We start from the raw sequence: 26,661 nt of genomic DNA, 5'->3' as shown, positions 1-26,661 counted from the left end.
GACACTGTCATTCTGAAAAAAATATAAAAATAAATAAACATTCTTTTTTTTGGACAAAGATTTACATATGACCCTGCTCGCTTGTTTTCCAGGTAGAAATGTTTATAGGACTTTTACACTTTAACACTTTTTTTTAGAAGTACTCAAGCATATTCAGCACTGTGGAAAAGTTTTAGGCAGTTGTGAAATATTTTGTATAATGGGAATATTATATAAAAAATAATTGCATGAATAATTTATCAATTAACTTCTTACAAAGTACAGTATATACACTCACCGGCCACTTTATTAGTTATACCTGTACATGTGCTTATTCATGCAATTATCTAATCAGCTAATCATGTGGCAGCAGTGTCATGTATAAAATCATGCATATATGGGTCAGGAGCTTCAGTTAATGTTCACATCAACCATCAGAATGGGGAAAAAAAAAAATATCTCAGTGATTTAGACTGTGGCATGATTGTTGGTGCCAAATGGGCTGATTTGAGTATTTCTGTAACTGCTGATCTCCTGGAAATTTCACGTGTAACAGTGTATAGAGAATGGTGCGAAAAACAAAAAACAACCAGTGAGCGGCAGTTCTGATGATGTAAATGCCTTGTTGATGAGTGAGGTCAACAGAGAATGGCCAGACTGGTTCGAGCAAATTGAAAGGCCACAGTAACTCAGATAACCCCTCTTTAAAATTGTAGTGAGCAGAATAGCATCTCAGAATGCACAACATTTCGAAGGCAGATGGGCTACAACAGCAGAAGACCATGTAGGGTTCCACTTTTGTCAGTCAAGAACAGAAAACGGAGGCTGCAGTGGGCCTACCATTTGCGTACCTCAGCAGAAATCCAGATTTGTCAGACCAGGCAAAGTTTTTCCAATGTAAGCAGACAGTATTGGTACCAGGAGGGGTCTTCTGCTGATGTAGACCATCCACCTCAGTGTTCGACGTGTTGTATGTTCAGAAATGCTTTTCTGCATAGACCTGTTGTAATGTGGGGTTATTTGGGTTACTGTCACCTTCCTGTCAGCTTGGACCAGTCTGGCCATTCTCCTCTGACCTCTGTCATTAACAAGCCATTTTCACCCACATAACTGCCGCTCACTGGATGTTTTTTTATTTTCACACCATTCGCTTTACACTGTAGAGACTGTTGTGCGTGAAAATCCCAGGAGATCAGCAGTTACAGAAATACTCAAACCAGCCTGTCTGGCACCAACAATCATGCCACGGTCTAAATCACTGAGATCATTTTTTCCCCATTCACATGGTTGATGTGAAAACTTCAACTTAACTTAAGCTCCTGACCCATATCTGCATGATATTATACATTACACTGCTGCCACATGATTTGCTGATTAGATAATTGCATGAATAAGTGGATGTACAGATGTACCTAATAAAGTGGCCAGTGAGTGTATAAACAGTATATATATATATATATATATATATATATATATATATATATATTTTTTTTTTTTTTTTTTTTTTTTTTTTTTTTTTAGTGGGACCCTATACCTTTAAAACATTACCAATTCTCCTAGGCACACTTGCGCACACTTTTTTAAGGTTGTTGGCCAATAGGTTGTTCTAAGTATCTTGGAGAACTTTCCACAGTTGTATGTACTTAGGCTGTCTCAATTGCTTCGGTCTCTCAATGAAATCCCAGACTGACTTGATGTTGTGATCTGGGCTCTGTGGGGGCCAAACCATCTGTTACAGGACTCCTTGTTCTACTTCTATTATATTCGATTTGCAAAAGGAATGTTTGGAAATCTTAAATTGATATTTCATATTGTAATAACGTGGCTAAGACTTCTGTACAGTACTGGACTAAAAACATATAGACATGGACTAAAAACCATAAAACTGCAATTTTGATTTAATGGGGTCTTTAAGTCCCATTCAATATCCAGAAGAGCTTTAAAGAACCCATGAAATGGCTTGATGAGCGCAGTTTTCTGGTCTGCGTTGCCCTATTTTTTATTGAAAAAGGAAGTTTGGGTAGGACATATCGAAGGACTTATTCCTTTAAAAAAAACACACACACAAAAAACAAAACAAAAAAACAACATCCAATATGCTTTAGTTTTGTCACAGCCATGAAACATGATTTGGTTCTTGATGGTCAATTGCAGGGGAAGGGTCGTTTTCATTTTAGAGAGCCCTTCATTGGACAAAAATCTGTGTAGTGCAGCTTGAGTCATCAATAGTTTTGGTCCGTTTTCCCCAGAAGAGAAAGACTGTCAATTTTAATTGCGTATATCTGCTAAAAGTGAATTTGGGCAATGTTTAGGAGTATACAAGTATATAGATGGCCTCAAAGCTAATGAACATGGTGTAAAAGCCACAAAACTATAATTTTGATTTAGTGGTGTCTTTAATAGTTAGTGAAGACAGCAAAAGAAACAGGATGTCTACTCTGTTAAAACTCTGTTTATAGGGCACCTGTGCATTCCAACATATCCCCGGTCCAGGTGCCGTTGACGGTGCAATGACGGGTGAGCAAGCCAGTGGAGTAGTAGCCTTCTCTGCAGTCATAGGTGATAGAGCGGGAGAAGACAATTCCATCATGGAATTGGATTACTGAATTGCGAGGAGTGCCAGGGTTGCCACATGAGACCACTGTATATAAGACAAGAACAACAGAAAACATGGTGTGAACGATACAAGATACACTTAATGCAGGTACACTGCTAGGCTCATTGGAGCTGCATTATGCCCCTCCTCAGACCTGGACAGTTATTTGTTAATTTGCCATTTAATTCATAAACACATTTACTGCAGGAGATCTCATACGTTACACACTCCTTTGCCCCATGACAGGGCAGATGGAGATAAATCATGGGTGTGTGCCAATAAAAAGCAAATGGGCAGACGCTAACAACTAGAGATGCTACCAATATGGGCAAGAGTCTTGGCACTGGAGACCTACTAACATGGAAACAGAGAACTTGAGCAGTGAATTCTGGGATGAAAATATCTAACGGCACACCTGTGGTTGTAATGTGAAAATACCATGTCATTCATACTGGCGGTTATCAAGTGTTTTTTCTTCAGGACCCAGATTTTACATTTAACTTTATTTATCATACAAAAGTACATTCAGATGTCCTTAAATCAAACATTTATATTTATTAATATTACTAAGATCTGCATAAGCCCAACAATGTATAATCAAATTTTTGGTTTGGACCTCTGTTGAATTAAATGGCTTCATGCTCTTGGCAGTCAATAATTCACCACACAAAACACATTGTGAGTTTTGTATTTCTCTTTGTTGTAACTGACCACATACTTAATGTAGTCTTAGTCATATTGTTTTTTTTTTTTTTTATCTTAAATAGTTTTGTTCATAGTTTTTGAAGATGAGGGCATGTCACGTAATCTGTCATGCAGAGTTTGATTGGATGCACATCCTTTGACATAAACAACAAAAGATATGGGGAGCTTTTTAAAAGTTGACAAGCCTATTTCAGTCATGACAGCTCTCTGAAAGATTTAGCATTTTAATGTGGATATGATATGTTGATAGAATATTGGTCTTGGCGGACTAGATCTGCTACGCTGCTGCTATGGCGGCAGATCAAGTACAGAGATTTTCTACTTCTAGAACAAACACAGGCATACTGAATTAAGCATGCAGACATGCTACTGCTGCTGCACAATTATAAAAACACAAAACATGCTGCATCAAGCATGTATGACATGCTGCTGCATGATTAGACATACATAAAATCCCCATGAAGAATATTTAGACGTGTGGAGGTGGGGGGTTTCAGAGAAAACTATTGCAGTGTGCTTCAGTGAAACCAGCTTACTTGCAAACTGACCAAATTTAAATTTTAGACAAAGAGAGAGTACGTGTGCACTTGTGCGAGCTAGCTGACTGGCAAATAGATAACAAGTTCAAAGCTTGCACCCAATTGAGTTTCAAGCCAGAATTTAGTCATTTATTTTATACATACAATTAGGCCAAATGGTAAGTTGTGATTTATTATTTACATTCTAAATGTTTTTTTTTTCCCTGCTGTTTGCGACCCTATCAGAACAGGCCTGCGACCCACTGTTGTGTTGTAACCCAGTTGAGAGCCACAGCTTTATGCTATATCATGTTATTATAATTCACATCAGTTCCAGAGAGAAAACTGATTTCCTGCAATAGGTGAATGCTGGGAGATGATAGATTTGTAATGAAGACATAAATGAATAATTCTTCTTTATCTCTTCCAGGAGACCATATGCTTTTTATGGTGCGTTTAGGATGCAAATTTATGAGAGGGAGCTTAGGCTGTTATTGATTTGTTCTCTCTCAATGTCTGCATTTTCTGAGAATCTACCTTTAAAGCCACCACAGTTTGCTAAATTGGTGTGGATAAAAACAGCCCAGGGGTCAAATCAATAGAGAAACACAAACTTAGGCACACATGCCCCTTTCAAAACACACAGTTTCATTCATCTTTGAAGTAGGAATGGATTCTGCAGGCAGTGTGCTTTTGTGAGAGATTCTAAACTAAAACTATTGGAAATGTTTAAGGGTGATTGTTAACAAGATGTGAGATAAAACAAATGGTTGGTGTAAAAAAAGTGGGGTAAGAGAAATGGCATGCATCTCCACACGGGCAATTAACCAGGGTTTTTTGCTTCTTTGACATGCCTTTCTTGGGGTTGTCAGCTCGACTCTGCAGGCACTTTACACAAACCAACATGAGCAGAATAATAATGCAGTTATGGAGAGAAGGACAGACAGTGAGAGAGAGACCAAATGAGAACAAAGCAGTGCAGTGTCCAGGGGACAAGTGGGGCTGGCATAGTCATTTAGGCTTCTCAACTGGATAAAATTCAGCATACTGTGAGAGAAGAATAACAGCTGGAGCGAAAGTGTAACATGTACACCCTAGGTATACTGAGCCACTACAAAGTCACAGCAGAGACCAAATACAGAACAGAGGGAAACCAATAAAGACATAAAAAAATAACTTCTCACCAAACACTTTTGATCTCTGTCTGTTTTTATCTGACTTTATTTTAAGCTTAGAAACAAGGTAGTTTGCAAGTAGAATCAAACTGCGATGCAAAACCTTCTTGTCTAAGTCATTAGCATACTGTTTTTGTTCTTCCACAGGCAGAGTGATTAATCACCCGCATTCAAGCCATGTTCTCTACAGCCGCCCAGGTTTGATTTTTCTTACCATGGCACTCTGGCTGGATGCCCACCCAGGAGCCATTGGCCAGGCAGGTTCGTTCAGAGGAGCCCTTCAGAATGTATCCAGGCTCACAGCTGAATCGTACAACGCTCCGTACGGAGAACTCCTCTCCCAGACGGATACCGTGCACCGGAACGCCAGGGTCTCCACACAGACCAGCAGAATCCCCTGAAACAAACACACACACATATATACACTAACACTTTGATCAAACAAGGCATGGTGTGATAAGTTTCCAGAGCTAATTTTCTCAATCAGTTTTTTTTTTTTTTTTGTTTATTTTTTTTTTTTTTGTCTTGTTTTCAGTAAAAAAATTTGTAAACATCAAAAGGCAAACGAAAGGCAGTAGCAAGGCAGAACTACTATGATGCATAAATAGTTTACAATTAAAATTATATATATATATATATATACACACACACACTACCGGTCAAAAGTTTAGAAACTTTTTTCTGAAATATTTCTCATGATCTTAAAAATCTTTTGATCTGAAGGCGTATGCTTAAATGTTTGAAATTAGATTTGTAGACAAATTGTGCCACCATATTGTGCCACCATATTAATTTATTTCATTATAAAACAAAAATGTAATAAAAAATAAAATAAAAAATAAAAAAAAGTTTTTGAAATTGATGACTTGGACCAAATAATAAAGAAAAGCAGCCAATAAGTGCCCAACATAGATGGGAACTCCTTCAGTACTGTTTAAAAAGCATCCCAGGGTGATACCTCAAGAAGTTGGTTGAGAAAATGTCAAGAGTACATGTCTGCAAATTCTAGGCAAAGGGTGACTACTTTGAAGATGCTAAAATATAACACAGTTTTGATTTATTTTGGATTTTGTTTGGTCACAACATAATTCCCATAGTTCCATTTATGTTATTCCATAGTTTTGATGACTTTACTATTATACTAAAATGTAAAAAAAAAAAAAAAAAAAAAAAAGATTATAATAAAGAATGAGTATGCGTTTCAAAACTTTTGATCGGTGTGTGTGTGTGTATATATATATATATATATATATATATATATATATATACACACACACACACACACACACACACACCGGTCAAATATATATATATATATTTATATTAAGTATTCAAATTCGCAACAGTTATTTTTCACCACAATTACAAAGTACAAAAAATAACATAATATTTATGAATTTCTGGGAAATTTTTTGGGAAAAAGAAATGGGCAAGTTATAAGTGCTAAATCTGTTTATAAATTAAAACACACTGTGCGCGGCACAATGGAAGCTCACGGGGCACAGCATCATAAGCATAGCAGCTTGCATAAACTGCCGCCGTTGTCCTCTCTTCTCTAGCTTCTCCAAGACTTTCTGTCCTGTCACTATACAAGAACTGTAATACTGTGATTTTCTGTATATTTCATTTTATTCTGGAAAGGAGCCGTTCATTCAGGTACGAGGGAACTGTCTGAACACGTTTAACCACTGATCAAACTTCTCTTGTTTTTAAGGTAGGCAATGTTTTAACTGTGTCAAACATTAACACAGTGTAGTTTGAAATATATGTGGGGATATCTTGTTTACTTGCTACTATATGTCTAAAACAAACTTTTTAAATACCTTAGAAAGATACAATGCCAATAGTGTTGGAAATTAATGGGGACTTGTGGCAAAAATGCAGTGGAAATTAACAAAAATATACATTACATACATTGCGATCTTCTTTTGACTTTTCACTGAACATTATTTTTTTTCCTTGCACCATCGTGCGCATAGACGGGCTCTCTCTTTTATCAATCCTCATCAGTTCGGTATTGTACTCCCGTGTTAAATTCCGTAACCTTTCGCCCCTCTTGTTCAAAATAAACTGTCCTAGTGGGTAACACTCCTGCTCACGGTGCTGTACTGCACTTCCCTGCCCTGTGCTGCTGTTTATCTGTCTGAAAAGCCTCATCTGCTAGAGTCCAAAAGTGGGCAATGCTAGAATTTTATTAATAATAATATCTCAATATGTTAAATAACCATAATGTTAGTTAAGACTTTCTTATTACAACTGTAATACAATAACACATATACACAACAACCACTTTTAATGTTTGAATCGATCATATCTCTCACTAACTTATTAATTACAAACACTGTGAGAAATGTTTATTTTTGCCTTATTTTAGTCAGTTGGCGTGTAGGAGTTGATAACAGTTTGCTTAATAATCTCATTCCATATCTGGATAATTACTGCAATATCATAGAGGATACATTTCCTCCTCTATTGCATTATATTAGTTTTGTACAGTATGTTAACTTAATAGCCAAAATACTTGGACATACATGAATGAGAATAAACCTGAAATAGGAATGTGTTTCAGTCACAATGCACATTATGTAGTTTAGAGATGATTTAGAGACATTTAGAATGTTACAAATGGCTATTTCTATTTAAATAAATGCTGTATTCTTAACATTTTCTGTTTGTCCAAGAATCCTCTTGCAGCAATGCAGGTCTTTGGCATTTAGAAGCTGCTAGTTTAGGACTTGTGAAGAGTCTGTTTCTCAAATTATAGACTGTGATTTACTTGTCTTTTTGTTGTGCATCTGGCCATCCACTTCTCTCTCTATCCTGGTTAGAGATTCTTTTTTCAAAACAGTAATGCATGGAATAGCCTTCATCTCTCTAAAACAATAGACTTTAGGAGAAAATAGAATTTCAGGAGAAATGTGTTTCTTTTTGCCTATTTTTAAACCAAACTTTGACTTGCAAGTGTAAAGCAATTTGCAAGAACTCAATACCACAGCAAATGGGGAAAAACTCACTATTGTGATTTACGCATAGTAGTGCAACCATTTTCAAATGTTCTAATAATAAGAAAATTTTCTTGAATACTAAATTAGCACTTTAGAATGGTTTTGTAAGGAACAGGTGACACAGTGTATGTTTGCCATCACGGGTAAAGAAAAAAAAAAGAATAAATACCACTTCAAACAATTGTTTCAAACCGTAATAATTATTTGCAATGAATAAGTTTGGCAGTATTTTTGATCAATTTAATACATCCTTGGTGAAAGGAAGCATCCATTTCTTTAAAGAACAAAAATGTCTTTATGTTCAAAAAATATAAGCATATATACTATATATAATATAATTTTCATAAAGTAACTTGTAACGTATTTACTTGAGTAATTTTTCAGCAAACTACTTATATACTCATAATATTTCTCAGTACTTCTACTTGTACTCAAGTGAATTATTTCTTCAGTAGCAGTGCCTAAGTAAAAAAAATCAAAAAAAAAAAAATCAATCAGTACTCTTTCCACCACTGATATGTGCCAAGTTTTAAACCATAAAGTGAGAACACATTCGTCTTAATTTTGATCATTTAAAATGTGTATTTGTGCTTTCTGTAAAATAAATGTAGCTCGATTTAATATTTTGTTATATAATGCAAAGAAATTAATTCATTGATTTGTTAGTGTATAAATACTGTGGGGCCACTGAATATTGTTTTCACAACCTCACACAGAGTGGCTATTAAACACGGTATATAGACTGTTCTTTACAAAAAAAGTCTAATGCAGTCTTTGACAGCCAGCAGAAAGAGATTGTGAAATCTTAAAAAAAAAAAAAAAAAAAATAATAATAATAATAATAATAAAAAAATCTTAATAATAATGTTATATATATATATATATATATATATATATATATATATATATATATAAATGTTATGAATAGTGACATTAACCTGTCAGTGGTTTTACAGCTAGGGATGAAGCTCTTCTGGCACATCTGAGGGTTGCAAGGGACTGATGTGTTTATAGTGGAACAGGGCAGCTCATTACCTGGGAGGCATGTGGGAGTCAATGTCACCAAGCCAAATATGAGAAGATTAAAGCTTTATGGAGGGACACACTTCTCGCTCTTCAGGACGCTGGCTAGACAGCAATATTGTATTACTGCCCACTGATCTGGGCTGTAATCCCAAAGCCATTGATTCATCATCTTGCACACTTACAAGACCTCAGAGATGCTAGAGCAATGCGAAAAATGGAACCCCTGCCTCACTGGTGGTGTATGATAAATGTGCGTGTGATAATGTATGCATGATGGTTAGGGAAGAGGCTTGCAGTACCGGAGCAGTGTGGTAGGGAGCCGCTCCATTGGCCGTCCAGCTGGCACATGCGGGTGGTATTGCCCACAATGGTGCGCTGGCCAATGCAGCTGAAGCGGATAACGGAGCCCACTGTGCGTCTGTCCCCAGAGATCTGTGCATATGGAGGCATGCTGGGACGACTGCAGAGAATCACTGCAGCAGAGAGAAAAACAGAGGAATTTTAGAAGTTTAAGAAGCTAGCTTCATTTTGAGACAAACCTTACAATGCACTTTGTCAGATCAAAGTCCTTAATGGTGAAGTGTTTAATTTTTCAATGTTTTAATTCGTAGGTTGCTCCCCCTGAAAAGTTTAAACAGAAGCTCTGTAGTGTTATTAAAACATTTCCATGTTTATTAATGCAGCATCTGCTCAATGAAGTGAGATTGGGGCAGAACTATCATTTTGTCTGACCAATGAAAGACTAGAGGAGTGCACAGTGGAAAACCTGTTTGAAAATCAGTATTTTTGCAACTCCGTTAAATGATGCTAGTGGTAGAGAAATTACACACTTCACCTTTAAAGAGTGTAAACAAATCATCCGTTTATTTCTCTAGTATCCTTTACAAGATGTGTGCCAATTAAAAACAAAGGAGTTAAGGGATTAGTTACATAATTAATTTTAAGGTTAAGCTGACTTACAGAGGCACTTGGGTAGGGAGCGGTCCCACGTGCCATCTCCCTGACAGCTCAGAGTGCTGGTGCCCAGCAGGTAGTATCCAGGGTTACAGCTGTAAGAGACTGTGGTCTGGAAACTGTAACGATGAGGCCCGCTGGGCAGGACCTGTCTGACACCATTCTCAACATGTCCTGGATCAGTGCAGTTCACAACTGAGATGCAGACAGACAGAGACAGAGAGAGAGAGAGAGAGAGCGAGAGAGAGAGAGAGAGCAGCTTATATAGTACAAAATATTTTTAGCAAAACAACTGTTCTGACAAAAACTTGACTGATAGATGTAAAGAAAATAGTTTGTTTTGAATGAACATCCAATCAATTCATCCACTATCTGAACTAAGCATACCAAGGAAGTCACCGGTTAAAGACTTTGTTTGCTTATTTACACACTCTGTTTGTGTGGTTTTAGCCTGATTCACTAAAGGAATTGTGCAAATCATGTAATGTTATGAAAACAATTTGGACAGCGAAATTCGTCGGTACTTAATATACTATGCCGGAACTGTACAGCATTACTCTACCACTGTAATCCAGACACCTGAATCGGCTTTTTAAAATGCAGAAAGTACACTTGATTACATGCATGGGTGCCTGCAGGACTGCACGGGCCTTAAAATTAAACTCGAACCCGACCCGAATGATACCGTCAGATTTTAAGCCCGAACCCCACCCGAACCCGAAATTGCTTACTATCTAATTTATTTTCCTAGCAAGTACTGTTGCAATAGGCTGTATTTTATGTAAGCATATAGGCAACATTTGTAACAGTACTGAAACAGTAAACATACACAGTTTTATCAAGGCACGGCAGCCCCTTAGTACACTAGAGCAGAAGGGGAAAAAAGCATTGACTTACTGTTTATTTGCTAAAACTTCACCTGGTGCAGAACAATCTGGAATAATATGAAACAATGCAACAGTCCCCTCTAGATTGTTGAATCTTTGTGACAACTGCGCTAAAAACAATTTAAATACAGCCCAAAGAATGAAACAGAGCGCAGGTGTCTCAACATGCATTTTTGAAAATGTGAAGTTCTTTTTAACTTGACATGGTGTTTAAACAGTGCCGGTGTTGTTTCTCCATCAGGATCTGTTTCCCCCAGCAGATCTGTATGGGGGGGAACAGTATCTGACGGTAACATTCTTTGCTGTCAGAATGCGTTCCCCCATGCACAAACCTAAGCCTAACCCTGCCCTACCCTACCCTACCGTACCCTATCTACCCTAACCCTAACCTACACTAGATGCTTAAGAAAAAGCGAGGCGCAGTGAAAATGTCAAAGACATTCATCTATCAAGCGTTTAAACAATGGGAAAACAGAACAGACGTGCGCAAAAACACATTTGGTGTGAACAGCCCCAAACTCGTCCATTCGTGCATGTCTGTGATTGAGAGCGCGTGTGCGAAACAAGATCGGTAGGCCTGTTTATTTTTTCATTAATTACAAACCTGAACCCGATCCGAAACCTGTCGGGTTGCAGATCTCTAAATCTGCCTATGAAACCTTATATCTAGGGGGTCCGGGGCATGCTCCCCAGTGAGATTTTTTTTTTTTTTTTTTTTGTTGTTGCAAAAAACAATACCAAAGCGTTCAATTCTGGTGACTTTGAGATAAGCATTTAGTTATTTTCTCGAGTATGAGTAGCATTCATGTAACTATTGGCTAAAGCATTTCTTCCAGTAACTGTTCAGACAGACACATTTTTGTGCTAAAAAAGCAAAACACACCACAAAGAATAGAGCAGAACGTAGGTGTCTCGAGACGCATTTTTATCAGTTGAAGAAGTTATTTATAAATTGACACAGCATCTAAAAATGCAGCGCTCCCATGAGAGATGCTAAAAACACACAGTTGTCAAAAGACATCCATCTAGCGAATGTTTACATAAAAAACGACTGAAAAACAGCACGAGCGGACGCAAAAACACGTTCAGTTTGAACAGCCCCTTGTTCACATGACACAACACTAGCTGAAGTTTCTCAGTTACCTTTCAAAAAGACAACCTTTTGTTTCAGTTGACTGTCAGTAAATTTAAACTGTATCCAGCGCTGTATTCGTAAATATCCCGATACTGTTTTACTGTGTGAGAAATCGCTCCAAATGATTCAGTGAGAGAGCACTCTGAACGAATTGTACTGAATCATGAATCTATTCAGACCATTTTGCAAGCCCGTTTGGCCAATTCACTGAAAAGTAAAATATTACTGAGAGTAAATATTTCTCAGCTCAGTCGGAGTGCTCACGGCACACACAGTGCTTATGGCCATACAGCTGCAGGCGCCACTGACTACATGTGCGTCTGAATATGAGTATGGTTATAACACTCTTAACCATCATTTGATGAATAACTGCTGCCATAATCAAAAGGAAATGAAACATCTCTTTTAACAAAATCCAGTTTACCACCTGCTTTCCATGGGCAGTAAGTTACTTGCGCCAGGCAAATAGCACTTTGTGAGTTTTGTGAATAAGGCACATGCCAAAAGAGAGGCATCTATAAATGGCCTAGTTTACATAGAAAAGGGGGGTGTTTGTGCTAAAAAGTATTACAATGGCTTGATATAAATTTGGCATAGCACTATATCAGTGCATTTAGCATCTGGTTAAACTGGCTTGAGGGAGGCTAGTGAATAAGAAACCGTTTTGTTTTTTGTTTTTTTGTGTGTGTGTGTGTGCTAAAATATTGTGCAAATCTGTTTAGTGAATTTGCCCCAAATACTTGAAAGCTCCTAAAAAAAATATGTATATTTACAAAGGGCTTCTGGCAAACTTCTGCAAATATTTGAAAACCAATAAACACAAACAGTTGCTTCATTAATGGCTGTTGAATGGAATGACTGAGGGAATGGTTTGGGCTCAGAGAGAGGAGAGATGGAGAGAGATTGGGTGGTGTGTTAGCTATGAGCCAGATGGGTAGAGGCAGCGTAAGAGAGGAAATGAGGAGAAAAAAATGTGAATGGAGAACCTAGGGCAGAAAGCAGCAGTAATTTGTATTTGTTCACAAACTGGAAAAAAGGCAAAACAAAGTAAATAACAGCACAATATAAAATTGTGGTGACAAAAGCAAGACGGCAAGCAATTAAATTAAAAAATTGGAACTATGTGGGGTTCTTCAAAGGTGATTTCTCTTTTCTTTTTTTTTAATGGAATGATGCACAGATAATGTCCCATCTAAAAATAGCACAACTGTCTCTGTGACAACCGAAAGGTGTTCTGTAAACAGCAAAAAGTCAGATTCTTTTAGCCATTCTGAAGACTTTGAGGCGCTTTCTGTCTGTCAATCATTTTGCTCATTTAAAGGGCAGCCAACATATGCTCTTTTGCTCCATCTCTGATTACAATAGTCCTCAAGCATCTGTGTGTGTGCATGTCTTTCGAGGGTGGAGTTCTGTAAAGAGGGGGCGTGTCTAATTCAGAGGTTAAAGTGGCACTATGTTTTTGCTAATTAAAAAAAAAGTTTTAAACAAAGACATGAATAGCATTTTTTAGAAATGTGTTGAAAATGATGTACACTCACATGAGATGAAAACTGCAGCCATATCTGAAACCCAATAAAAGCTGTTTAATTTTACATTGAGCGGGTCGCCCCCTCATGGGCGCTGCCATCATGCAATTGACTGAGTTACTACCACTAATAATGACAATAATAATAACGTTTACTTTATATAGCACCTTCAGCTAAGCCTCAAACAAAAAAAGTATATGTAAAGAAAACAAGCAAACCAAACAATAAAACAACAAACACAATATACTTACTACAAACAACAATGAAGCCCAAGTCAACAATATAGTAGTAGAGTGATGGCATGGTTTTAATAAACAGCAGTGTGATCCACCAGACAGTCCGAACAGAATGAGTGCAAGTGGAAACAAACAAGAGGAGTCATGAAACAAACCACTTCTACCTGCAGCTCTCAATGAGCGGATTACAGATAAACGGTGTGATCAAACACCAAGTCTAGCTGCACAGTCACAGTCTTGCGTGCAACAACCCGCAAAAAATTTCTGGATTATAGGGATGTGTGTATTATGAGACAGAGAAAAACACACACTAAAAGTAACAAAACAGAAGATAAACAAACATATTCGGTGTAAACCAGTGGCACTTAGACTATGTTCAGACTGTCAGTTCAAACAGTCTGAACAGTTGCATTTTTGTGCAAATCCATTTGGAATGATTACATTAAGTCTGAAAAAAATAAAAAATAAAAAAATAAATAAAAACGAATCACATGAAATATGATTTTTACAAATCTGTTTCAAGCTGGGTGTCAGTATATAGTCCAAAACCACAATAACTAGTGGGACCGATGGGAAGACTAAGAGCAAGCTAAAATCATAATGAGTGCACCTTTAAGTCTGGCAGAAGTTCCAAAAGAGCAAACATCGCGTACAGCACCTTTAAATACTCTAAATAATTCTAGCTTATTTCATGAAACACACTTACACTGATGTATTTTATGTGCAATAATGGGGAAACAATGAAGCTAAGTGAAGAGGACAAGCTTTCTTATGTTCTGAAGACCAGCAACGTTCCTTTAACATATCTCAGTTAGGGACATCTTGTCTACAGAATTAAGACTTACCAGGGTAGTAATGCATGCAAATGTGTTTAATAGCTCTTCGCAGAGCCAGCCAAAACCATTTTCAATGATTCCACCTTTTTATAATGTACAATATTAGTTTGATATTCAGCTAAAATGTTAATTGGTGAGTTTACAAATAAAGAAAAGAAGAGGAAAGAAAAGAAAAGAAAAGAAAAAAATTGCTTGGCCGTAATTCAATATTAAAATTGAGGCTCCTGCTGGCCAGTGGCAATTTTTGAGTAGAAGTGGTTAAATTATCTGCAGATTATGAGTCTGAACCACTCAAACCAACTTTTTTTAGGAGGCCATTTTGAAGAGAGAAGTGGCTCACTCAAACACAAATTTGTGCTGATTAGCAAGGCTATGCAGAGGCCTACTTAATTATTGATGCCACTTGGAGCTTCAGCATTTCTTACCAGCTCCTTTTGCGCCATTAGGCAAACTTCCTCCCATGCTCTGTGCTAATGATGGGCCATGATGGAGAGAAGAATGTAACTGATATCATCAGACAACTTCAACTTCCTCAGACAGACTAAACACAAATTTATAATGCAAAGAAAAGGAATGACTGAGGCGAAGGAAAATGCAACTTTAAAGATCATAATTTAGGTGATAAACTGGGTCATATGGACAATGGGAGGGGTACTCTTTCCGTGCATTTGTATCTCAGGGTAATTATGTCCCTTTTTTGCATCTGTATGACAACTCAGATTTAGACCCCAATTATGTATCTCCAAATACACACAAAAAAATATTTTAAAATAATTTGTAGTACTAATTTTACAAGGGACAGTAACAATCTGTTTCGTAGCAAAAAAGCATTTCTCAATCTGCTTTTACAAACAAAAATTCTGATGCCACATGAGGTCAGACTCTCTGACATGAGATGGGCTGTCGTTGGCTGAGGCTTTGTACAAATCAGCTCATGCTGCAAAAATGAACTCCACTTGGAGCAGTTTTGGAGTCTATAACAGTAAGACTAAGGGACCGTTCACACCGAACATCCAGCCTAATTTTATATATATCTACATGGGCTAGACGGACATCTTTGATCATTGAGCCATTTCTCACTGCTATTTCAGCATCTTCTTCAGGAGCACAACATTTTTATGATGTCATTTAAACTTTTAAAAATGTTTCTCGAGGCACTTGCATTCTGTTCCAGTTGTTGTGTTGGGTCTACCTCTTATTTTGACGCAACAACACATTTGATGTGAACACCTCCTTAGGATTTAAATGAAAACCCTTAATTCTTGTTATTTAAAGTCCATTATTTTATTTTTTTCCCTTTGGTTATTTCATTCTTTGCAAAGAACTCTATATTAGAACATTTGCTCTTGTTCTGCACCATGCTGAGTTATAGAGCTGAGTTGAATAGAGCAGTTAAGTTGTTCTAAAGTAACACAAAGTGAAATTCACACAAAACCTACACACAATTTTAATAGGTGCTGATGAAGCTGCAGGACTTACTTTTGCACCTGGGGAGAGTGTTGCTCCACTGGCCACTGGGCTGGCAGTGAGACTTGATCGCACCCTGTAGAACATAACCAGGGTTGCAGGAAAAACGCACAATGTCGTTCAGGTTAAACTGTGTTCCCTGAGTCACACCATTACCAGGGGTGCCTGGATGTCCACAGGTGATAGCTAAATAACACAAGGGCCAAATATTAATCCTATATACACATTTATTTACTCTTTACAGTCACAAAACTTGACAAAGGGGTATAAAAAGATATATTGGCTGTTTAACTGTCACTTACAGACACAGACAGGAGTCTTTCCAGACCAGCGGTGGTCCTGCTCACAGATGCGGACTGACACACCAATAAGTCGGAATCCAGGATTACACTGGTAAACAACACTACCTCTGTAGTTATAGTTCTCTCCAATGATCTGACCATTCACAATAGGCTCAGGTGTGCCACAGTGTCCAGCTGATGAAGGAAAACATTGGACATGGACATAATCATACAGAGCACATAGAGCTGCAAGATGCAATATTTTCTCCAGTTTGGAATAGAAAATACCAACCAAGACACTGGACCTCAGCTCCACTCCACAGGCCGTTGGACATGCACTCTCTCACTCTGGAGCCCACCAGAGTATAACCAGTGTTACAGGAAAAAATAGCTGTAGCTCCATATACAGTCAATGTTCCTATCTTATTCCCATTCGGAGGAGTGCCAAGGTCCCCACATGAGATAACTAGATAAACACAAATAAAGAATAATATATATACAGTATATATACAGTTGCAATCGAAATTATTCAACCCCCCAAGACAGTAAGGATTTACAAAGGTAAGCTTTTCTGATGACCCTGAATTTTTAAACTGTACATCTATATCAGTTGAGTGACACATTCAAAGTCATAGTGTGAATATATAACCTAATATTTCTAAATAGCAGGATTTTTTAATAATTATTCAACCCCTATGCATGTAGCTGTTCCTTAAATATGTATGGCTACACAAGTAATTGTTTTAAAACAAAATTAAGTCATCAATCTGCAATGGCACTTATACAAGTTTTAAAATTTAAGTTTAGCATTGTAAGCAAAAATGTATTTCTATGCAAAAAATGCAATTAAAAATAAGATGTCTCAAAAGTTAATAGAGGAGATTATTTCATTACACAAGAAAGGTCATGGCTAAAAGTACATTTCCATGGCACTTTAATTTCCAATAGACAAAGTTGGCAGCACCATTCATACATTTTTTAAATATGGTACAACAGCAACCTTCTTGGGGTGTGGAAGAAAGCAAAACTTCACCAAGGGAAATGTTGACTTGAATATTCAACAAGTAATAGGAAAGAAGTAGGAAAGACCTGTGGAGTCCTGCAAGAAGGTTTTATAGACGTATGACACTTAACTGTTTTAGTTTTAGTTGAGTTTTAGTTGAGTTTTAGACCCATGGGTCAGCAGTACGTCTGGAGTAAGATGACAAGCTGATGACAAGAACGACACCATCCCCACAGTCAAGCATGGAGGTGGGTCAGTCCTGTTATGGGGGTGTTTTGCGACTGCAAGAAACGGCTATCCTGACTATGTGACTGACACCATGGATTCTTTTTTTTATATAATTTAGATTTCTCTTTTTACTTCTCATTATTTATTTTTTATTACTTTATTTTAATTGCTTACCTATAACATAATTGGCATGCAAACTGACTCAGTAAAATTAAGTTATTTTAAATGAAAAGGAACATTGATACATATACGTTCATTAGGTATATGAACTTCCAAAAGTGGAGATTAATTTTTATTTAGGGTCTATGCATGTGAAAAAAAAAAAAAAAAAAAAAGACTGATACACTAACTTTCACAGGACGGTCTGGGATGAGGGTAATCCCATGTGCCGTTAGCCTGGCAACGGATGACCCTTTGCCCCTTGTAGAAATATCCAGGGTCACAGGTCAGCATCATCATGGCCTCATATTTATTCTGCATGCCGTAGATAAGTCTCCATCTCCCATGATCCACTGCAGAGTGGCCGATGTCAGGGCAAGTAACAGCTGAGTGTGAGACAGGGGTTCTATGTTAGTCTTATCAAAAGTTTTCTTAGATTTATATACTGTTCTTATTCAAAGATAGGACACCATATTTGTTCTTTTTATCGAAAACAGTAAATAAGATTTAAAACTGGTGATAGGCTCATGAACTCACGGACACAGCGAGGGCGGGTCTCCATTGGGCTCCATCTCCCTGACTCTTGGCAAACCGTTGACACTGGCTGACTGTTAGCCAGTCGGAAACCAGGGTTGCAAGAGAACGTGACCCTATAGCCAAGAGTTAAGTGCTGCCCAACGATAGTGCCATTCACTGGAGCAATGGGCATCCCACAGGACACAACTGAGAGAAAGACAGAGAGAGACTTGCTCAAGTACGTTCTCACAAAACCCCAAGGAAACTGGATATGTATTTTCTCCATTACACTTCAAAGAACAGTCAGTGTAAATACACTCAGTGAACACAACAAAAGCAGCATGCTGCTAGAGAACAGGGCTCAATCCAAGATGGAAATTACAGCTGGGTATGAATACACAGAGAATGCCTGGTGCTTCCTGCATCATTTACAGCTGCTGGTGTGAGACACATCCTGAGAATCCTGAACACACCAGCAAGACAATACTAAAGCTAAATTTAAATCATTTAAAACATCCATAAAAGGAAGTTTGTTACGTTCTAAGTAATAAAAAAAATGTATACTGTTAAAAATTAAGACAAAATATTTGGACAGATTCTGTTTGTTATACATTAGTGGAACATGTCTATAGTTAATGTGATGAACTACATATGTGGTTACTCTGCTAGGACACCTGTGTGAACTTGAGGGGAACTGACTTCATACATCCACTAAAAATGGCCATGGGACCAATTGATTAGAAGATCATAAAAAAAATAAAAAAAATAAAAAAAAATAAAAAAAAAAAATTGGCTTCTGGCATTACTGGTTTTCAGATTGTTTGATTATCACTTAAAGGCATAGTTAACCCAAAATGAAAATTATCTCATAGTTTACTCACCCTCATGCCATCCCAGATGTGTATGACTTTCTTTCTTCTGCAAAACACAAACCAAGATTTTTAAAATAATGTTTCAGGTCTGTTGGTCCTCACAATGCAAGGGAATGGTATCCAGAACGGTGAAGGCCCGGAAGGCAGTATAAAACATCCTGGTTACTTTCGTAACCTCCATTCCCTGATGGAGGGAACGAGACATTGTGTTGATGTAGTGACACTAAGGGTCACTCTTGGGAGCCCCAAACACCTCTGCTTTTTGAAAAAAGACCAATGGGAATTGGCGAGTGGAATTTGCATGCCACTCCCCTGGACATATGGGTATAAAAGGAGCTGGTATGCAACCACTCATTCAGGTTTTGTGCTGAGGAGCCGAGACAAGGTCCTGGCCATTTCAGCAGGTAGTTCAGTGTTGTGACAAAAGGGACACAATGTCTCATTCCCTCCATCAGGGAACGGAGGTTACGGAAGTAACCAGGACGTTCCCTATCTGTCACTCACACGACGTTGTGTCGATGTAGTAACACTAGGGGTCCCTATACAAATGCCACAACTAGCTGAACTGTGTTACTTGGACTGGCGGTGCGAGACAGGCAGACCACTGTGTGCCTCGTAGCCAGCGCACCAGGCCATCACGTAGCCTCCCCCAATGCTCTTATGAGTGTCGAACGGTCCATCGGGAACAAGTCGACTGCCCAACAAATTGGGACAGGCTAGCCCAGCCGTGGCCTCTTTTCCTCTTTTTTCTCCCCAAAAATAGTATTTTGAGTGGAAATACGTCACATGGTCTTACCGAGTCTTGTCGGAAGTATGTCATGTGGAGAAGTCCCATGGTGGGTCCTACCTGAGGGGGGAGAAGTTTCTACAAACATGGTGACCGGGGGCAGAGGGGCCTCTGCCCAAGGAAGACACAGTTTACTGACAGGGAAACGATTTAGCGGAAGATATCACATGGGGTCCCCTATGGGGAACCACCACATGTGGAGCATCTACCTCAGTACAGGGCCTAATTAGCACACATACTGGGCCGGCAGCGAGTTTCTCCACAAACTCATCTGCCACAGGGCTAAGGAGGAAAGCCATCCAGGGATCACAACTTGTGAACATGACTGGGAGTCAAAAGCGCACGTCTTCACCTCATGGGAGGGGAAAGGCGCTATGCGCAAGTGGTACACCCAGCCAGTTGTCCCTGAACTTACCAGTTCGGACCTGACAACACACGGGACGAAACCGGCTCAACCCGGAGATTATAGAACATCGCAAAGGTGTTGGGTGTTGCCCAGCCCGCTGCTCTGCAGATGTCTGCTGAAGAGGTGCCACTGTTCAGGGCCCAGGAGGCCACTACAATCCTAGTAGAGTGGGCTCGTAACCCCATGGGGGGGCGGCACATCCTGGGTGTGATATGCCATCACGATGGCGTCAATGACCCAGAGGGCGATCCTCTGTTTGGAGACAGCGCTTCCTTTCCGCTGTCCACCAAAACAGGCAAAGAGCTGCTCGGAGCTTCTAAAGCTCTGCGTGCGATCCAAATAGATACATAAAGCATGCACCGGACACAGCAACACCAAAGCTGGGTCTGCCTCCTCCTGGGGCAGCACTTGCAGGTTCACCACCTGATCCCTAAATGGGGTCATGGGAACCTTGGGCACATAGCCTGGTCGGGTCTCAGGATCATGTGAGAGTAACCCGGACCTAATTCTGGGCACGATTTGCTGACAGAGAACGCCTGCAGGTCCCCTACCCTCTTGATGGAAGTGAGCGCAGTCAGGAGGGCAGTCTTCAAAGAGAGTGCCTTAAGCTCAACTGACTCCAGGGGCTCAAAGGGAGCACCCCGTAGACCCTGAAGGACTACAGAGAGGTCCCACTAGGGCATGAGGCACGGTCTGGAGGGATTCAACCTCCTAGCGCCTCTCAGGAACCTGATGATCAAGTTGTGCTTCCCCAAATACTTACCATCCACTGCCTCGTGATGTGCCAAAATGGCGGCTACATACACCTTCAAGGTGGAGGGGGACAGCCGCCCCTCCAGCCTCTCCTGCAGGAAGGAAAGCACCGATCTGACTGTGCATCTCTGGGGGTCTTCACGACGGGAAGAACACCACTTAGCAAACAAACGCCACTTCAAGGCATACAGACGTCTCGTAGAGGGAGCCCTAGCCTGAGTGATCGTGTCTACCACCGCGGGTGGTAGGCCACTTAGGTCTTCCGTGTCCCATCCAAGGGCCAGATGTGAAGATTCCAGAGGTCTGGTTGTGGGTGCTAGATGGTGCCCCGTCCCTGAGAAAGAAGGTCCTTCCTCAGGGGAATTCGCCGGGGGGCTGTCGCGAGGAATGTGAGGTCCGAGAACCACATCTGGGTGGGCCAGTAGGGTGCTACTAGGACGATCTGCTCCTTGTCCTCCCTGACCTTGCACAGGGTCTGTGCAAGAAGGCTCACTGGGGGAAACTTCCTGCGGTGAGCTCCACGCCAGGGCCGGGCCGCGGAGGCGGGCTGCGGCGGATCCGGTGCTGTTACTGCAGGAGGATGCCCTTGGCGACGAGCAGATGGGGTGTGGGGTCTTGAGCTGCGCCGGGGCAGGATGTGCTGTATAGCCTCCGTCTGCTTCTTCACTGCAAAGAACTGCTGGGCGAAGTCCTCTACGGTGTCGCCAAACAGGATGACCTGGGAAATGGGGGCGTCAAGGAACCGTGCCTTGTCAGCCTCTCTCATCTCGACCAGGTTGAGCCATAGGTTGTGCTCCTGGACCACCAGGGTGGACATCGCCTGCCCGAGAGACCACGCCGTGACCTTCGTCACCCGGAGAGCGAGGTCGGTCACCGAGCGCAGCTCCTGCATCAATCCCGGACCAGAACTACCCTCATGCAGTTCTCTTAGCACCTTGGCTTGGTGCACTTGCAGGAAAGCCATGGCGTGCAGGGCAGAGGGGCCTGTCCAGCGGCACTGCAGGCCTTAGTCGCCAGAGACGACATAACCCTACAGGTCTCAGGCGGCCCCTCCAGGTGGCGGCGTTTTGCAGGCACAGGTGCACCACAACCGCCTTATCCACCTGGGGAATCGCCGAGTACCCCCTGGCAGCCCCACCATCGAGGGTAGTGAGAGCGGAGGAGCTCAGAGACTGGGTCCAGGCAGTGAAAGGTGCCCGCCCGCCATGACCTCGTGAGCTCCTCATGCACCTACGGGAAGAAAGGGACCGGGTTGGGGCGTGGCTGTGAGTGGCGCTCCGGCCCCAAGAACCAATCATCAGGCTGTGAGGGTTCAGGGGGGGTGGAGGGTTCCACTCCAGCCCGACACATGCAGCTGCCCGGGCAAGCATGGCTGCCAGCTACGCGTCAAGCTGTGACTGGGCGACCACACCTGAAGGTGGGTGCCCAGTCGAGTCCTCAGCATCAGACTGGACAGCCCGCTCTCCGATGCTGCAACCGAGAGCTCATCCACTTAGCGAGCGCCAAAACGATATCGCAAACTTGCCCTGAGATGAGCCGGCGGTCTCATCCCAGCGGGGCAAATGAGCGTACTGGGGAATGGGAGGTCCGTGGGGAGTTACCTGGTGGGGTGGCTCCCATTGGGGTCCCCAAATCGCCCCCATTGCTAACCGATGCGGCCTCAAACCCGTAGGTAGAAGGACCGAGGCAGGGAGCCGCTGAGGTGGTCTTTCCCTCTAATGAAGGAAAAACTGCAACCGCAACATTGCCATAGTCACGCTCTCGCAGTGAGAACATGACCCGTCCACGAACGCTGTCTCCGTGTGGGCAGTACCCAAGCACGTAAGACCACGATCGTGGCCATCGGAAGCGGAGAGGTAATGACCGCAACCAGGAAATACACACAAACGGAGAGGCTTCTTTAAAAAGATGCTCTCCATTAATGCCACTCTTTTAAGAAGGGGAAATATACTCTTTTAGTAGGAAGAATATACTCTTTTAGCTGCTGAAGCGCCCAGGGGCGTTCTCTGCACTTCACCAGTGCAAGAGGGGAGAGGCCGCTGTAAAGCGCCGTAAATCCAACAGCTTTTCAAGGTGAATGGATCGGCAGAGTAATTCAGCTCGCTGAACACAACTGCTCGGCTCCGAAGAGAAAATCTGAATGAGTGGTTGCATACCAGCTCCTTTTATACCCGTATGTCCGGGGGAGTGGCATGCAAATTCCACTCGTCAATTCCCATTGGCCTTTTTTCAAAAAGCAGAGGTGTTTGGGGCTCCCAAGAGTGACCCCTAGTGTCACTACATCGACACAACGTCGAGTGAGTGACAAACAGGGAAGTCCAGTGATTAAATCCATATCTTCTGAAGCAATTTGATAGGTGTGAGTGAGAAACAAATCAATAAGTTTTTTTTTTTTTATTATTGTTTATTTCTTTTTACTGTAAATCTACATTTTCACTTTCACTTTCACATTCAGCCACCTACTGGTTGGGGCTGGTCAATGGTGGAAATTTATAGTAAAAAAGGACTTAAATATTGTTCTGTTTCTCACCCACACCTATCATAATGCTACAGGAGATATGGATTTAACCACTGGAGTCATATGGATTACTTCCAAACCTCCTTTATGTCATTATTGGACCTTCTGAGTTCTGGTCACCATTCCCTTGCATTGTGAGGAGCAACATAGCTGAGATATTCTTCTGACAATCTTCATTTGTGTTCTGCAGAAGAAAAAAAGTCATACACATATGTGATGGCATGAGGGTGAGTAAATGATGAGAGAATTTTCATTTTTTGGTGAACTATCCCTTTAATGCAATGAAATTCATTGCTTTTTATGGGCGGCTTAAGTGTCCAGAAACTTTTTGGCCCAATGTATCAATGTTTGTGTCAAATCAGAGTACCAACAAAATGATGACATGCATTACTAAAGTTTGAGTTGCCATAGTTCTGCCTCCTTTAATTTCACTTATCCAAAGTGGCTTGTGGTACACCTAAAGGGACATTACTGGGAAATCCCCTGGATCAACCTGGGATTAAACAAAGCCTTGCTTAAAGGCAAAATGGTGACAGCACATGGATGGTCCCTTGTTGCTTTGAACTTACAATATTTTAGTTAAAATCCCAGATCTTTAATCACAACACCAAAACTACCCCTACAGTTCTCTATAGTCTCTAGGGCATTTTTAGTGTTCTACTAGAGCAGAGGGATTGCTCCGAGGCTCTTGGCCTGAGGCACCCTGTACATTCCCTGTCAAACTGAAATCCACCTCTCTCACACTTGTGGCCTTCGTTAGTCAGGTAGAGATGATAAAACAGTTCTTGTGAGACTGCAAAAAGATGCTCTGAGGAGGTCCCTCCTCTAGGTAAATGCATCTTTCTGTGGAGACTCTTCCCCCCGGACAGCACATTAGCAATTGTCTCGCAGCTATGGCTCCTGGCCAACCCATTTATTGTGATGAGCAATTTGACAGATGCAGCCAAGCCCTAAACATTGATGGAATACAGAATTAGCTTCAGTGCCTCCGGTCTATCGCAGACAAAGTTCCGAGATGGTTGAAGAGGAGCGGGAAGACACAGAGGGAGGAGGGGTGGTTAATCCAGACTTTGTCCAAGGTGTCTTTAACAAAATTTTCAGACTCACCTTGGCAAAACGGCACTGGAGCATTCCATTGGTAGATGCCCTGCGGGGTTCGGGTACAGGTGGCGGTGCTCTGGCCAATCAGGTTGAAGCCTCGGTCGCAGCTGAAGCGCAAGGTGCTGCCCAGCTTTGTGCCTGTCTGGCTGTGTACTGAGCCATTCACGGGAGGGTCCGGGGTGCTGCAGTATGCCGCTGTAGAACAAATATTTAAACACACATAGAAGTCAAAAACTCATCCGTCTATGCTCTATGGAAATCTGCTGCTCCATCTTTTATTGCTTTCCAATTCCTCATTCTGTTTACTGGATACAGTGAACATTAATGTAGCCAGGAGCAGAGGACTGATTAAAAAGATGTGCACAATATTGAATTGGGTCCTCAAATAAGGCTATAAATGATGGATGCATAATGATAAACAATCTATCCTTTTGTGTACACTTGTCAAATATTTGTCTGCCTAAATGGTAATTCAGAATACAGCAAAGAGTAATTATACAAAGTTATGCTGGTTGGCACATCCAATCCAGGCCACAATATCCCCTGTGGCACAAGAGGAGTATGCATGCAGATCTTAGAAAGGATGTTCTCATTGCAGATCAAACAAGAGAACGAAAGCGACTGAAATGATATGGGAAACCAGAGGAGGAAATGGGGCAGGAATGCAATTTGTCGCATATTAATCGCTATGACCATATTATAGGTCATTCTATTTCATGTGTTAACATGATCATATAATCCTTGAATAATATTAAAGATAATCATGTTTGGCTTGTGGTCCATAATAAAGTGGCTTGAGCAAGGTACCCCCTGGACTATTTAATTAATTGAGGTTAATTATTATAAGATAGAAATCGTAGAAATAAAGGTGGAGTTAGGGGTAACTGTCGAAACAGTGAGCAGACACTTATATAGTTGTGTTTTGCTTGACAGGACTAGATTAACAAATTTAATTCTGTGTTTTAGTTAAGAACACCTTTTAAAAATGCAATTTTTAGTCACTATATCCAGCAATAATAGGAGCATATGGGTCCATTCACACAGAAAACATTCTTACGTTAAAAAACAGCTAGACAAAGTTTAACTGTTTTAAACTCAGCACAGAGTCTTGGAAACACGGTGCTCCTGCTGGGAGATGCTGAAAAAACAGTGAGGTGCAACACAACAGGTAAAGTGTATACTGTATGTACATAGAAAAACAATTAAACAATAGCACAGGTGAAATGCAAGAACCTGTCCTGTGTGAACAGACCTTGAAGACTTTAAGTCCCTTAAACTAGACTGTAGCGGCTTTTAGTCAATGTATATTAGCTTTGAGACCATCTATAATCTTAAAAAAAAAAAAAAAAAAAAAAAAAAAAAAAAAACAATTGTGACAAGACTAACTTTTAGAAGATATTAAAATTAACAATCAGACCTAAAACAGGGTCCTGTATGGGGGCGTATGGGTATTAAAAAACATGTCCTAGGACATCTTAGCTCCTTCACTTTAAGTTTTTTCATATTTCTAATAACCTTTTTGCCTGCAGTTTTTAAACGGTCCTGTGATGTTACAAATGGTTTTTTAAAAGCAAAAAAATACTGAATGTCTTGAAAAAAAAGCAGCATGCGTATGATTATAAAATAATTATCAAAAATGCTGTTTAAAGAGTTTTAGATGGAGTTTATCACATCACACCTCTAAACATACTGTATCAACCATTCAAAATGTTTCCAAATTTTTGTACAATAAAATTCTCTCTTGAATGAGAACATCCCTTTCTTCTCACCTAACAACAACTAAAAATAACAAGTTGCAAATCATAGTTCTTGGCTGTGATGTAAACTAAATCCTACAGGCATTTAAAGCATAACAAGGGATGAGCCCTTTGATATTTCCTCCAAAATTTCCTGTTTCAAAAGGAAATAGGTTAAGACAGGAAAGAAAACTGAGCTCATCAAGGCATTTAATGGGGACTTCAAGGCTCCCCACAGAAATTGGTGAAATATAAC

The 26,661-nt window shown here is 40.4% G+C and overlaps 1 protein-coding gene across 1 annotated transcript in view; it reads right to left on the bottom strand.

Moving 5' to 3' along the window:
• The window catches only part of LOC127420803 (CUB and sushi domain-containing protein 2-like), a 491,575-nt gene that overhangs the window by 19,755 nt on the left and 445,159 nt on the right, over window positions 1-26,661 (bottom strand). The window contains exons 49-58 of the mRNA XM_051663350.1: window positions 24,676-24,864; window positions 18,254-18,439; window positions 17,908-18,102; window positions 16,619-16,792; window positions 16,348-16,521; window positions 16,058-16,231; window positions 9,965-10,153; window positions 9,304-9,477; window positions 5,188-5,370; window positions 2,444-2,620 (exon numbers count right to left, since the gene is read on the bottom strand). Coding sequence (XP_051519310.1) covers window positions 2,444-2,620; window positions 5,188-5,370; window positions 9,304-9,477; window positions 9,965-10,153; window positions 16,058-16,231; window positions 16,348-16,521; window positions 16,619-16,792; window positions 17,908-18,102; window positions 18,254-18,439; window positions 24,676-24,864 — 1,815 coding nt within the window. The remainder of the gene's footprint in view (window positions 1-2,443; window positions 2,621-5,187; window positions 5,371-9,303; window positions 9,478-9,964; window positions 10,154-16,057; window positions 16,232-16,347; window positions 16,522-16,618; window positions 16,793-17,907; window positions 18,103-18,253; window positions 18,440-24,675; window positions 24,865-26,661) is intronic.

This window comes from Myxocyprinus asiaticus, chromosome 30 (genome assembly GCF_019703515.2).
Source record: "Myxocyprinus asiaticus isolate MX2 ecotype Aquarium Trade chromosome 30, UBuf_Myxa_2, whole genome shotgun sequence".
In the NCBI taxonomy this organism is placed as follows: domain Eukaryota; kingdom Metazoa; phylum Chordata; class Actinopteri; order Cypriniformes; family Catostomidae; genus Myxocyprinus; species Myxocyprinus asiaticus.
This window is presented reverse-complemented; position numbering and strand designations above follow the sequence as displayed.